At 34.0% G+C, this 15,327-nt stretch overlaps 1 protein-coding gene across 1 annotated transcript; it reads right to left on the bottom strand.

The window, feature by feature from the left end:
- Nucleotides 1-3,169: 3,169 nt before the first annotated feature.
- Nucleotides 3,170-3,523, bottom strand: LOC149226073 (uncharacterized). The gene has a single exon (XM_089380095.1). The coding sequence runs from the start codon at nt 3,521-3,523 to the stop codon at nt 3,170-3,172; it is 354 nt and encodes a 117-aa protein (XP_089236221.1).
- Nucleotides 3,524-15,327: the final 11,804 nt, after the last annotated feature.

The following is a 15,327-nucleotide window of genomic DNA, read 5'->3' on the forward strand; positions in this document are numbered from 1 at the left end:
AACTCATGGTAGATGTCCTACCAACCCATTGAATAAGACGGAGAATAAATTTATGTATTAAGTTGTTTCACCACCAGAATTTAGTAAAGGATAACAAAGATAACCATGTAGATAGGGATACCTACGTGATGAGTAAACATAATCTATTGGTAGAATTATTTTTATCATTAACCATTAAATCCAAATACTTAATATTCTTAGCATAATCTTTTTATACATAATTTTTTTCATAAAATGTTTCCCTATATGATTAACAAAATTGTGTATTTCAATATCAATCTTATTTTAATTTCTAATTCCGTGAATACTAAACCTTTCCAAATAAAACAATTTATAAATTTCATTTTTTATTCAAAATTATATCATAAAAAACCCTTTAATTCACATCAATCAAAAACACAATTTTTTAATCCACTTCATTGTTCATTAACTTTTAATTTATAATAATAATCCTTTTTTGGTAAATTTCTTATTTATATATGGTTTATCAGATAAACTATTAATTTTTTCCAGATTATTAATTTTAATTGAATTTGATTCATTAACATGAAAAATGAAAAATCATCGTAAAAGAGATTTTTTTAATATTAACGTTTTATGTATTCTTCAAGCGTGTTTTGATCAAATTAACTATCAGAAACTCCATTAAAATTCTATCAAAAACTCATTCATTTTTTATTAATATAACCATGAAATATTATGATCAAATTAACTATCAGAAACTCCATCAAAATTCTGTCTAAACTCCATCATTTTGATTAATCTAACTAGGAATAGTTGCACGAAACCTCCTGCATCACCCACTACCCACTTACACTTTCTGTAAACAAGTGAACAAAAAGTAACAACTCAATTCCCAAGCATGGAGGGATATGGTTGTTTTAATCCACAATGTGCTGGAGCACCCATGTTATACGGAAGGAACCTCTCGGCCCTTTCCAAAGAAAAATATATTCTTTTGAAAAAAGGAGCGGAATCGGGAAGGAAGACATATATAGAGAATGGAGGCTTATAAGTCAGTTACTTTATCGAATTTTGTCACAGCTTTCCACAATCCCAACAGTTGTCCTTCGCTACCGGAATATGGCAAAAGTCCACAGTTCAGACCTATATCTTCCAACTAGGCTCGAGGGTCACAAGTGGCGAATATGATGGTAAGGCTTTTGGGTCAAAACCAGTTTGAAGGGGCACATTCAGCCTCGCACCCATTGCCTCTGTACGTTGTATTTGGCATAATTTTGAGCTTGATAATGGTGTCAATGGCAGTTCTTTCCTGCGCTTGGCTTAATGGCGGCCACAATAAGAAATTGAAAAAACCAGAAATTCCCAGCAGAAGGATCGGAAGAGTTTCTAGAGGTGAAATCATTGTGAAGACTGTGAAGGGATACAGGGATCCGTTTTTCATGGGTGGAGGTACTCGTGGGGGGGCAGGATCAGCAATTCTTCCTGCTGTGCCAACAGGTGGGGGCACTACAACAGCTCATGGAAGGTGATTAGCATGATAGAATTCATTTTTTCAATATGAAAGGAGGTTATGTACAGTGCAGTAAGATAGTCTGGAGGTTGTGGTTCAATGGTTATTTCGGATTGAGATTTGATTTTTAGAAATTTTTCGATCTAATCTCTCTGATAATACTATATATTTCTGAAAGTTATTTTAGATGCTATTTCTTCCTTAGAAAAATGTACAAAGATTTTCAACATAGTTTTCTACTAATATGAACCTGGTATTTCGTTATGGATTATTGACTGTTCGGCCTCTGTCAATGAAGCAAAACAAATTAGTTTGATTCCCCACCCTCCCCATTCTTTTGGCCTCGCCACTTTCTCCCATGCGACCCAAGGAAGTACTGAGTCCTCCTTAGAGCCAGACCAAAGAAATCTGCTGCAAATCCTTCTAATATTATCAAGAGTCCCTTTAGGAACCCAAGTTAAAGCTGCCCAAAAAACCGGCATTGCTTGTAACACAGAGTTGATTAAGGTCAACCTACCTGCTCTAGATAGCCACTTATAACTCCAATGTGAGATTTTTTCTTCAATTTTAGCTAACAGCCAATTCCAATCCTGTTTTTTGTAGGCATTTGGCTTCAGCCAGAAGCCCAAATACTTGAAGGGGTTTTCCATGTTATATACATCAAAAGGAAGAAATGAGGTGATCAGGTGTTTCTCATGTCTATTGAAGCCTTCCATGATTAGCTGAGATTTTTTGAGATTTAATTGCATCCCTGTCGCTTTCATGAACAGATCAAGAATGTTTTTTAGTTCCTTAATTTCAGACAAGTTCCCATTCGTAAATAATAAAATATCATCAAAAAAGAGGAGTTGTGAAATGAACATATTTACTGCAACTTCCAAACCTCTTACCGAACCTTCCCTTCTGGCCTCCAGAATCAGTTGACTTAAGCCTTCATCTACTAGAAGAAAGAGCAGAGGTGACAAAAGGCATCCCTGTCTTAGTCCTCTTTGCCCTTTGAAAAAAGAGGATGCTGCCCCATTCATTAAAACTGCAAAACTGGCACTAGTGATGCATCACATAACCCAGTTGATGAATTCCAGGTTAAAGCCTAGATGAGTTAATAACATCCTCAAATATGTCCAACTGATCCTGTCATAGGATTTTGACAAATCAATTTTGATCACGGCTCCTTTCCTGTTCATCTGCCTGACACTATGAATTGTCTCCTGCACTACGCCTATGGCTTCATGGATTTGTCGACCGCCCAGGAATCCAAACTATTCACTTGAAATGCATTTTGATAGAATCGGTTTTAAACGGACAACTATCACTTTTGCAATAATTTTGTATATACTGTTACACAATGATAGGCCTGAAATCTTCAAAATATTCTGGTTCCTCCTTTTTAGGGATTAGAGCTATGAATGTTGAATTAAAAGGGGCGTAAATCTCTCCTTTCCTCCTAGACTCTTCCACCACCTCAGTTAATTCTGCTTCGATCTGTTCGAAAAAATGTTGGAAGAGTTCTATGGTCCACCCGTCTGGGCCTGGGCTCTTATCTTTGGCCATTGATTTTATAATTCTTTCCATTTCCTCCTTGGAAACTTCTCTGATTAAATTCTCTGCTTCTTCCTCCTCTACATACCGGGGAAAACATTGGGCAGTTCTGATTACTTCTGCTAAAGTTATCTCTCCTTCGTCCGCAAACAGGTTCTAAAAATGACTCCTTCCCATATTGGAAAGAGACTCAAAAGAGTTGGCCTCTCTACCCTCATCATCTTTTAGCTTCCATATCGTGTTCGCGTTTTTCCTCCCTTTCTCATAATTATGGAAGAATCTCGTGTTTTCATCCCCGGCTTTAAGCCAAATCGCCCTGCTCTTCAGCCTCCATTCCTCCTCTCTGGCCAGCAAAATTTGGTTCCTGTGCCTTTCAAGCAGCAATATTCTATCCTTGGATTCCTGCGTTGCATACCCATCCAACTCAGTACCTTCTAGTACTCGGAGTTCTTCATCGATTTGGGTAATTTCCTCATTCTGCTTTTGCTTTCTGATCTTTGCCCACTCCATAGTAGCTTTCTTTAGTCTTTTTAAGTTTTCCATGAATAAGAAGCCTTTACTCTCCATTGAATTCCTCTCTGGGGTTTTCCATGTCTCCCAGAAGAGTCTATTGTAGGAATCCTCTAGCAACCAGGATGCATTGAACTTAAATGGAGCCGCTGGTTTATGGGGTGGTTTGGAGAGCTCAAGAAGAGCTGGGAAGTGGTCTGAATTTCCTCCCTCCCCCACCCATTGTCTGAACATTGGAATTCTGGTTGACAAATCTTCACATATCAGGGATCGGTCCAATTTCTTTTCTATTCTTTCATCCCCTACTCTTTAATTCCTCCAGGCAGGCTTTAATTTGATTAGGTTTACATCAATCAGGTTATGAGAGCAGAGAGAGTTTAAGAAGAACTCATAGAGCGAATATTCTCTGGAAGAAGGACCCCAAGCTTTGACATTCCCCATCGAGAAGTTTAAATCACCCCCTATAATCAAATTTTGACTTTTCAGCATTGATTTTGACAGGAGATCGGTCCAGAAGTTTACCCTCCCCTGGCATGGCCCGTAGATGTTTAAGATCAATAGGGGGAAGCCGAACTCTGGTGATTGGAACTCCATCCCCAGCGCATGAGCCATTCCCCAATGGTTAAATAATTGCAGCCTTCCTTCCCTGAACCTCATGGCCAGACCACCCAAATGTCCGACAGAATCTACCGCTAGAAAGTGCCAGTCTGGAAGAATAGATCTTAGGGTCATCTCCACATATAAACTTTTACCGAGAGTCTCTTACAGTAGAAGAACATCAGGATTATAACACATAACTATCTCCTTGAGAGCCAATTTTTTGGGTTTACTGGCTAAACCCCTGCAGTTCCAGGATAAAAAGATCATTTTATCACATTCTCCAAGGGATTCACTGCTCTAAGCGCCCCAGGGATAGACATTTGTTTTCCGTCAGGCACATCAAACTTTGATTTTACTTGTGCTTTGGACAGGTTTGATTTCCTGCCCCTAGCCTTCGTTTTAAAAGCCTGAGAGGAGGTTGGTCCTAAACCACCGACCGGTTCTAGGTTCGCAGGCTTTTTGTCAAGGGATCGGAGATTGTAATGACATACAGGGGTGGAAGGAACATGTTCCTCTTTCTTACTAGGAACATCGTCACAGTTCAAGTCTAATGAAGGAATAGCAGCAGTGATGTTATCAACATTTAAATGTTCATCATAGATACAGTTATTGATTTGTGAGCCGGATATCAAGCAAGCATCTTTAATTTCTGAAGGAGACAAAGATGGATTACTTGAGTCTAGTTGCATACCCTTTGAGTCTTCAACTGGGGTGATTGCTGGTTCAATGATGGGTTCCTTGGTCAGGATCTTTGATCCGTGCTGGTCCTTAGCCGCTTCCTCTCTACCTGGAGGATCTTCTCGGGCCTGTTCCTCAGGTTTCCCTTCATGATTTTTGTCCATATCCATAGAGTCCTCCTCAAAGATCTCTTCTGCCCCGGAAACCTTTTTCAACTCCGCTATCTTCCCCTCTTGCTTGGCATTCTTCTGAGTCCTTCTTCTGCGATTACCCAACGGACAGTCTCTTGCCAGGTGGCCATATTCATGGCATCTATGACATCTAAATGGTAGATGTTCATAGTGCAGTGGTTGTTCAAAAACATAATCTTTGTATTGAAGATTGATGGTTTCTGCAAGACCTTCTTTTGGATTTAAACTGACCAGGATCTGAGCCATGGCTCTGTTGTGTGTTTGTATAAAGGACATGTCTGCCTCCAGGAATGTGCCGAGGAAGTTTCCTATAGATCTAAATACCGATTCCACCCAAAGGAACAGGGGTAGTCCAAGTGCCCGAACCCAAACTGGAAACTCATCAACCTTCTCCCTTTTCGCGTCAAATAGCGGAGTCCACCATTTGAATAGCACTGGGCGCTTCCCAAAAGCCCAATTCCTCCCCACTACCTATTCCGCCGCTTCCTTGCTGTTGAATCTCACCATAAACCACCCTTTCACTAGAACCGCTACCTTGAAACTTTTGACCGGGGCAGTCTGCCACTGTTGTTCCACCCAATGTTTGATGAATTTGCCTGAATAACTCTTACCCCTAGCTCTCCCTACCAAGGTGCATTTAGCCACCTCTAATGCATCTTCTACTTGAACATCCATACCCAGAACTAAGTTGGCTTCGAATTTTTTCTTCTTGATGGGCTTCTGCTTTTTCCTTTTCTTCCCGGTCTTTTCTTTCTCAGAGTTATCCTCCCTATCTTGTGCTTTTGAGACACTCTTGACCGCTTCTTCTAGCTGTTCGTGCACGGCCTTGTCATGGGAGTGCCTTCCCTTGGCTGAATTGTCTGCTGAGGTTCTACCTCCAATTCCTTTGTCTAGGCCCTCTACAACTCCGATGCCCTCTTTCAGCGATCCCGATCCAAAGGGTTCCTTCCTGAGCTCCGAGGGTTCACCTGCTCCTAAGCCAGCCAAACCAGTACCTAGACTGGGGCTGAACGACCCTTTTGCGATTATGGATTTGGTAATTGCCAGCATCCTTCCCCCCTCCGCCGCTGCTATGTCGGATTTTAGACCTCCTCCCACACATCTCCAGATCCCTTGTTTCGCCTTGTAATTAGCAATGTCTTCAAGCCCTCCAGATAAGAAAGGAACAGGAAAATAGGGTTTTTCTTTACTTACTTGAGAAACGTAGGGTTTTCCTGTCAGATGGATACCCTCCTCCTGAAAAACCGGCTCCTCCAGACCCCTATCTCCTTGACTGTTCAGCCCAGCTAGCTCCAAGCTTTCCTCTAATAACCCTTTTGGTGCTTTGTTACTCCATGAGCCTTCCGGAGTGAATTTCTCGGTTGCATGACTGCCAGTTGACCCAAAAAACTTGTCAATATTCTGGGCGGTTATCTCCTTACCCCAAACCGACAAAATATCTTCCGGTGCAAGGTCGAGGTCGACTGCTTCTTTAGGTTTTACCATGGTAATTAATCTGCTGTAGACAATTACAGGAAACCACTAATGGTCCGTTTCCTCCTACGAATTCTGTATTGAGCCTCGGGTAAACTGGAGAAGGTGCCAGTGCATTTACCCCCAGGATTGAAACCATCTCCCTGCGCGGTGAAGGGTATTATCTCCACGTTCCGAGGCCGCCCTGCTGTTAACTCCCAGCTGTCCTCATCGTGCTCGCCTTCCAGTCATCTGCCTCGCTGTAGACCCATGTTGACCCACCTCGTACGATTCTGCTCCGTCATCCAGCATGACATCTTGTCTGCAGCGCCTTAGGCCATCGGCCTAGGCTGCCCTGGTTCGATTCTAGCTCCTGCCTCCAAAACCCTCCACGCAGCACATAACTTCCACGACCCATGTATACATACAAGTGTGCATTATTTTTATTTAATTTTATGGTTTTACTAAAAAATTCTATCCAAGTTTTTTTAACAACTATTAATAATATTAAGTAATACAATTGTGTTTGATAATGTGAGCTATGGTTCTTATCGGTTGACACTAAGTCGTGTGTGAATTAACCAAGGTATTTATGATAGACCTTGGGATCCCTATAGAGATCTTATCAATTTTTTTATTTTTTATTAATACTAAAATAATACTAAAAAAAAATGCATAAAAAAAAATATTTTTTAAATAATAAATGGTACACTATAATAATTACAGTACAAATGTTGTACACATGTCATTTATATATATTTTTTTCAAATTTATATATATATATTTTATGAATTAAAAAATAAAATCCATAAATTTAAAAAATTTCAAAAATAATTTTAATTTTAGAAAAAACTAATTTAATATAATATATTTTTAAAAATTTTAAAAATATTTTTACAAGTATAAAAATCCAAACATAAATTACAATTAAAAAACTATTAAACATTTACCACAACCACAACCGCTGCAATGTCCAACAATATTTAAAGGCATATACAACTTCACAACATTAAATATCCTATAAACTATTAAATAAACGTTGCCAGCTACCACCCATTAACTCCAGTTATTCAATTCTCTTGCATTGTGTTACGCTAATGGGACACTACATATTTTGTGTATCCAGCCCTTGCATTGTATCTCGTGTACGATAAAGGAGGAAAGCACATGAAACGAATGGATTCTAAGAATCACCACAACCTCAAAATTGAAGCACCACTCACATCTCGGGTCGCTAGTCACATGAAGGTGGTAAACACGTTCCTTGGAATTCCACCTGAAAAGTTTCCATTCTTTACGATTGGAATATCTCGTAACTTAAAAATAAACAGGTTAAGGTTTTGATGTTTTTTATTATTTTATATAAATTTTAAATATTAGATTATACAATTAAAAGGTTAAATTCATTAAATAATTTTAGTTTTTTAAATTTTTTAATAATGGGAAAATATTACGTAATATAAATATTCAAATTATATAAAATCTATTTATTTTTTAATAAAATAATTATTAATATATTAAATATTATTAAATAATTATTAATACACTAAAATAAAATAAGATAAAGTAACTATTATTATATTAAATTAAAATAAAATAAAGTAATTATTTAAAATATAAAATAGAATACACCAAAAATATGTATAAGGGGAAATTGAAATCCTTGTCACTTTTTCTTATTCTAAATGAGAGCTTTAAATAATAAAAGTTAATTCTTACTTAACAAGTAGAATATGTTATCAAATTTTAAATTGAATATTTAAGAGGAGTATACTAATAAATAGTTATAAGTTTTAGTTTGTTTTTTTTTTAATTTAACAAAAAAAATTAAAAAGGTTTCAGTAAAGTTTATCTTCTTTTTTTTTAGTGAAATAGTTTTATGTAGTTTTTTTCCCATTTTAATTAGATTTTTATTTTTAAAAACAAAAATTAAGACAAACAATTTCAAGACATGTATAGATTTACAAAATATATTGAAATTTGGAAAAACCTCATATATATAAAATTTTACAAAATATATTGAAATTGAAAATAGAAAAAATAAATAAAGTTATTTTTTTAAAAATCAAATAAAGTTTAAAACTAATAAAACAATAAAATTTTATATAATATTAAATAATTTTATATTTAAATGTTACACAGTAAGCATAATATTTTTTTTTTAATTTGATCTAAGTGCTTTATTTGATTTTTAGTATTCAATGATATTAACTTTAAAAATAAATAGATAAAAGCATCTTCTATGTAACTTCCTTCAATTGGAGCATCTTAATATAACATAAGTGTATGCATCAACTTAAATCAAGCATTAATTATTGTAAATACCTCCTATTCCGACATGATTGATTTTTTTTTTGGCATTCAACAATTTTAGTATTTTTATTTTTCTTATTTACTTTGAATAATTTTAGTATAACCCAATATTGTATTGTTGAAATGGTAGGCCAAGTGTTTTTGAGTGGTGTAGAAAAAATGTTTCTTCATGTCATTAGAATAAACAACAATAACAAGGACATATCAAGTGCCTAGAAATGTCATGGGAACATATTGTTAGTGACTTAGAAATCTAAGTCTAACACTCATGGTAGATGTCCTACGACTCCATTGAATAAGATGGAGAATAAATTTATATATTAAGCTTTTTCACCACTAGTATTTAGTAAAGGATAACAAAGATAATCGTGTAGATAGGGATGCCTATGTGATGAGTAGACATAATTTATTTGTAAAATTATTTTTATCATTAACCATTAAATCTAAATACTTAATATTCTTAACATAATCCTTTTATTTAATTTTTTTCATAAAACATTTTCTTATATAATTAACAAAATTGTATATTTCAATATCAATCTTATTTTAATTTCTGATTCTATCAATACTAAACATTTCAAATGAAACAATTTATAAATTTCATTTTTTATTCAAAATTATATCATAAAAAATCCTTTTAATTCACATCAATTCATTATTTTGTAATTTATAATAATAATCCTTATATGATAAATTTGTTATTTATGTATTGTTTACCAAGTAAACTATTAATTTTATCTAAATTATTAATTTTAATTGAATTTGATTCATTAATATGAAAAATGAAAAATCACGAGATTTTTTCAATATTAACCTTTTATGTATTCTTCAAACGTGTTTTGATCAAATTAACTATCGAGAAACTCCATTAAAATTCTATCAAAAACTCATTATTTTTTATTAATATAACCAGGAATATTCTGATCAAATTAGCTATCAGAAACTCCATTATTTTGATTAATCTAACACTACCCACTTAGACTTTCTGTAAACAAGTGAACAAAAAGTAACAACTCAATTCCCAAGCATGGAGGGATATGGTTGTTTTAATCCACAATGTGCTGGAGCACCCATGTTATACGGAAGGAACCTCTCGGCCCTTCCCACAGAAAAATATATTCTTTTGCAGAAAGGAGCGGAATCGGGAAGGAAGACATATATATGGAATGGAGGCTTATAAGTCGGTTACTTTATCGAATTTTGTCGCTACTTTCCACAATCCCAACAGTTGTCCTTCGCTACTGGAATATCGCAAAAGTCCACAGTTCAGACCTATATCTTCGAGCTGGGCTCGGGGGTCACAAGTGGCGAATATGATGGTAAGGCTTTTGGGTCAAAACCAGTTTGAAGGGGCACATTCAGCCTCGCACCCATCGCTTCTGTACGCTGTATTTGGCATAATTTTGAGCTTGATAATGGTGTCAATGGCAGTTCTTTCCTGCGCTTGGCTTAAGGGCGGCCACAATAAGAAATTGAAAAAACCAGAAATTCCCAGCAGAAGGATCGGAAGAGTTTCTAGAGGTGAAATCGTTGTGAAGACTGTGAAGGGATACAGGGATCCGTTTTTCGTGGGTGGAGGTACTCGTGGGGGAGCAGGATCAGCACTTCTTCCTCCTGTGCCAACAGGTGGGGGCACTGCAACAGCTCATGGAAGGTGATTAGCAAGATAGAATTCATTTTTTCATGGAAGGTTATGTACAGTACAGTAAGAAAGATAGTCTGGAGGTTGTGGTTCAATGGTTATTTCGGATTGAGATCTAATTTTTAGAAATTTTTCGATCTAATTTCTCTAATAATACTATATGTTTCTGAAAGATCTAATTTCTCTAATAATACTATATGTTTCTGAAAGTTATTTTAGATGCTATTTCTTCCCCAGAAAAATGTACAAAGATTTTCAACACAGTTTTCCAGTAATATGAACCTGGTATTTCGTTATGGATTATTGACTGTTCGGCCTCTCTCAATGAAGCAAAACAAATTGTCATCAAATATTTTTATATTTTATATGAAAAATATATGTTTGAGAGTGTTTATCACATGAAATATTCAAAATAATAATCTTTCTTCCACAAACTTAACTCAATCTTAATTAACAAAGCTATTCATTACATTTACAAGAACTCAAATTTGCAGTAAAAATAAGTTATAAAATTTATTTCAGTATTTGTTAATTTTTTTTTATGGTTGAATATGGGTTTGGGTGTTTTGAAATTAGGGTAGAAAGCATGGTTACCAAATTCAACCGAATCTGTAAACAAATTGAAAATCAATCTTTAGTTTTTATAATACTGAGTAAAGATTTGAGCGTTTTGAAATAGGATAAAAAGTATGGTTACCAAATTCAATAGAATAAAAAAAATAATCTGTTGACTTTTAATTTTATTTTTATATTTTTTTTGGGGGAATGATAAGGGTTTTAGTGTTTTGAGATTAGAGTAAGAATTATGATTGAAATTCGAAAATTTGTTGATTTTTGAAAAATTTCACTAAAAATATATACACAATTTACAGAGATCTTTTTAGTTTTTTAAAATTTGTGGAAAAGTAGTTTTTAATTTTATAAAGTTTAACGAGTGTTTCAAGTGATGATGGGATTTTTTTTTCATGTGCACGCTTGTGTGGGAAGGGCGTATTTCTGTTGGCAGTATTTCTTTTAAAGAGATCTACTCTTACATCTCAACAAATAATCATGGTGGCCTCTATGTAGAATAGAATGGACTGCGATTATGTGGAAATGGGACGCCCTATTAAAGCTAAAGTGCTTTATTTGGGTAACTCTCCATAACTGCATTAAAGTGCTTTATTTGGGTAACTCTCCATAACTGCATTTTCACTGTCCACTTTGTAGGCTATTTTTTAAGATTGTTGTCCTCTGTTTTTTATCTATCCTTTTGTGGTTTCTATCTGGAAGGAAGCATTGAATTTGCTCTTGGCTTATGGTCCTCTACCTTTGATCTTCTACCTTTTCATGCGTTGGCTCCTTTTCATGCGTTGGCTTCTGGTCCTCTAGGCTGGGATATTTTAGAGCCATTCCAGTGTATGTTTTTTTTAGAAATTCTTGCATTTTTTATAGCAAGCCTCTCGATGTGTTGGGCACAAGCCTCCAATTTGTTTCCTATTCCTAGAGATAGGACCATGGTGTCCAAAGCCCCACCAACCCTAAGTTTCCTATAAGGACTCTAGGGATGTGTTCTCATAAGATATTTTGACGGGGCTTTGTCTGGTGAACATTGTGGGTGTGGCGTATATACATCAAACCTAGTCCTTCTCAAGACTTTCATTTCTACTTGACAGGGTGGTCCTGGCTCAAGTTGCAGAACAAAGGTGGTTGCTATCTGGGGGCTCTCCATAAGATTCTGGTTATTGGCGATTCAAAATAAGTCATAGAGTGGGTTCAGGGGTGGATCTCTCTTGAGGTTCATGCCTTATTTTACTAGAGGGTAACATCAAGTCTCTGTTACCCTCTTTCATTGACCTGACCTCCTTTCAACATGTTTATCGAAAGTAGAACTCAGAGACAGATGCCCTATCCAAGCATGTGGCTTCTTACATGCCTAAGCTGTTTCAGTACTTCTATCTCTTTATGTTATCAACTGATTTTTGCTTGTTGGCTTTCTGTCGTGATGGCCAGAGGCTCTCTTGTTTACATGTTTTAAAGTTTAGAGAAAGGATCATCTGGTCCTTCGTGATCCATATGGGTTTTATAGGTTTATACAGCTAAGTTGCTGATTAGATGGGTGTATTTTTGGTTTGTCGTGTTCTTTTTTTTTAATGGTTTTGAGTTATTTTAAGTTCCTTTGGAGCTATGTTCATGTTTTATGTAAAGGCCTCTTTATTTATAATAAAGGGTAAATAAAGGGTGTTTTGTTTTTTTTTATTGAAAAAAAAGTTTCAATTTTTTGAGATCATGGTAAAAATAGTTATCCAATTCAAGCAAATCCTTAAAAAAATTCTTTGGATTCAGTCAAATTATTTGTAATTTTTTTATTGGTTCACACCGGTTGGCAACACCGATGAGGATTTAATCTGGTTTGGCTTTAAAGAGGGTAGTAAAAGGAAATTATTTGGATTCAACTAAATTATTTGTAAATTTTTTATTTGTTCACACGCGTTGGCAACACCAATGAGGATTTAATCTGGGTTGGATTTAAAGGAGTTTATGTATAGTGTAGTAAGATGAGATTTTGAGTTTTTATAATTTACTATTTTGCTTTTGTCAAATGAAGCAAGTTTTGTTTAAAATAGGCTTAATATTTGAGAGATATAAAAATTATATATCTTTTACTATTTGAGAGTGTGCTCATTATAGGAAATATTTATTATGAGTTAAATATGTTATATATAAAAAATAGATTTAAGCAATCCCAGGCTTCCAAAATTATTTATATTGTTGTTGAAGATTTTATGCAAGAATTGTGTAGTGTTTTTGGTGAGCCCAACGTTTATGGTTACTCCATCCATTATTAGGGACCAAAGAGCTATATGAGTAACTATCTGAAAATTTAGACGGACGGATGGAAAACACTACACAGTTGCAGGAAATCTTCAAAAACAAAATTAAATTTGATTAAGAAAAATAATAACATTTTTCTCATAAATTTAAATTAAATTTAATCAAGAAGGCTATTCATTTCATTTGCAAGATTTGAAATTTTCGAATGAAAAGACAAAGAAAAAATTAAGTATTTTTAAATCTCTAAATTTTATAGGGCTTAGCAAGGGTTTGAGTGTTTTGAGATTAGGGTAAGCATGTTCCCAAACTCAACTCACATGATTTGAAATTTGCTAAAAAAAAAAAAAAAAAAAAAAATACATAAGAAAAATTGATTAAGTTTATTTTGGTATTTTTAAATCTTTAATTTTTATAAGGCTTTGCAAGGGTTTGAGTAAGGTCATAAATTGGGTTACCAAGCCTCACCCAAATCCCTAAGAGAAACTTAAAATTTGTTGATTTTTGAAAATACTCAATAAAAATATATAGAAAATTTATGAAGTTTGTTTGAGTGTTTAACTTTTAGTGGAGAAGTAATTTTTTATTTTTTAGACCAAAGTAAAAATAGTTACCAAATTCAATGGAATAAGTAAACTAGATTAAAAAATTTGCTATTTTCATTGGGTTAAGCCAAATTATTTATAAAATTTGATTCATTTTGTAGAGGGAACATACTGGTTGACAACATCAATGCTGATTTAATATGAGTTGGACACATCAAAGATAATTTAATAGAGTAATAGAGTTTTTCCTTGTTAAATATGAAAACATTAAGAAAACTATATTCATTGCCATTTATTTTCTTCAAAGTTTAGCCAGAGACACAGTGAGAAGGCAAGCCAAAGAAACATAAACCCTTCTCAAGTAAATTTTGAAACATATAGATGAATTCTTTTAAATTATACTAGTAATTTTTTTCTTCATTTAAAATATATTGATAAATTTTTCCCACATTTAAAATTTTTCAATTGAAATGTTTTCATATTTCAATCTAAATTTATATTTGAATTCAAACTTAATAACTATATTTATATTTGAATTCAAACTTAATAACTATAATAAGAAATTGTTTTAAATAAAAAAACTCCTTATCTGAATTCCAAATTTATAATAATTATTTAAACAAATATTTACATATCTCCTAAATTTAAAAAAATATTAATATCTATATTTAAATTATATATATATTTAAATCTATATATGAGAAACAAATTGAGTACTCGCATCTTGGGTTTATAACAGACTGAAAATAACAGCCTGGAAAGAGAACAAGCTTAACAACTACTACTAACTGATATGGTTATCTTTAAGAAAAAAATAAAATAAATAAACATTATGTTTTACGAATCTTAATAATAACCAGGCTTCTATGGAGGACACTAGAGAAATGGCACTTGTTCTAACGACTTCCACAGCCATCAAACTTTATTTGCTTCTTAATGTAATTTTATATCGTAGGATATGGTAGCCAATTAATTTTTAAATCTGTACCATATATATTTTTTGGACCATTTTTAAAAAAATATGGATATATACCATGTTGCAAATTTGAGCAATACTTGGCCCCTTTTATACATAGATTGCAAATTTGAGCGATACTTGGCTCCTTTTATATATAGAATATGGCTGGTAAGGTATAACTCGGCTCTGCTGAGTATTATATTGTTAGCTTTTATAACTGAGTATCACATTCTCATTAATATTCATTAACTATTTTATGATGATATAATGGAAATGTCTAAATAGTAAAATGAGAATTAATCGTTTTTATTATTTATATGAATAATTAAGACAATGAATTTTTAGGCAGAAGGCATCGTTCTGTTATGGGGCAAAATACGTGAGGACTCCAGCAAATCTGGAAAGTTCAAGAGGTTATGGTTAGGATCTTATGTGATCGATATTATCTATGGGAAACACTGTAATTATTTTCATTTGGTAAATTTGGATGGGTAGTGTAATGGAAGATATTTCCAGCACTTTATTGTTTTGAAAAATATTTAATTTTTTTTTATAATATATTATAGTTAATTAGGTTTGGCTTTTTTCTTTTCTGTTCTTTTTGCCATGTTTAA

This window comes from Pinus tabuliformis, chromosome J (genome assembly GCF_031772625.1).
Source record: "Pinus tabuliformis cultivar Carrire ecotype Pingquan chromosome J, CPIR1, whole genome shotgun sequence".
Taxonomy (NCBI): Eukaryota; Viridiplantae; Streptophyta; class Pinopsida; order Pinales; family Pinaceae; genus Pinus; species Pinus tabuliformis.